The 480-nt window shown below is 31.5% G+C and overlaps 1 protein-coding gene across 1 annotated transcript in view; it reads right to left on the minus strand.

Annotated features, from left to right (window-relative positions):
• LOC103744774 (cytochrome P450 2C42-like) overlaps nt 1-480 on the minus strand; it is a 27,710-nt gene that overhangs the window by 13,287 nt on the left and 13,943 nt on the right. The window contains 1 exon segment of the mRNA XM_017801526.2: nt 1-84. This exon segment is cut by the window's left edge and continues 4 nt beyond it. Coding sequence (XP_017657015.1) covers nt 1-84 — 84 coding nt within the window.

Genomic DNA, 480 nt, shown 5'->3' on the forward strand with positions numbered 1-480 from the left:
AGTTTCTGTTCCAGCTCCAAACATATCAGCCGCAGTAGTAATCAAGTTCTCAATAGTAAACTCAGAATGCTGAGTGTGCTTCTCCTAGGAATTATGTAGTTTATTATTTTGGTTTGCTAGCATACTTAATGAGTCAAAAATAACTCTGATTGCTCAAAAGACAAAAAGCTGAGAGAACGTATTGTATGGTATTAGAACTAGGATAACTGTACAATATGGCAGAAAATGTTGTAGTTCACCCAATCTTTCCTAGTCTATGAAACCTCTAAAATCATTGGTTATAAATGTTCTCGCAACAAAGAAATGATATCTATGGGAATATGTTAATTGATATGAATTGATCGTTCCATAATAGATACGGATCAAGGTATCATATTGTACCCCATGTATATACATATATGTATATATATATAATTCATATTTTTCAACTTAAAATAGTAAACATGGACTGCTGTGTTTTTCCTAGGAATTTTGTATATA

The sequence above is a fragment of the Nannospalax galili genome, unplaced genomic scaffold (assembly GCF_000622305.1).
Source record: "Nannospalax galili isolate Female #2095 unplaced genomic scaffold, S.galili_v1.0 scaffold10043, whole genome shotgun sequence".
In the NCBI taxonomy this organism is placed as follows: Eukaryota; Metazoa; Chordata; class Mammalia; order Rodentia; family Spalacidae; genus Nannospalax; species Nannospalax galili.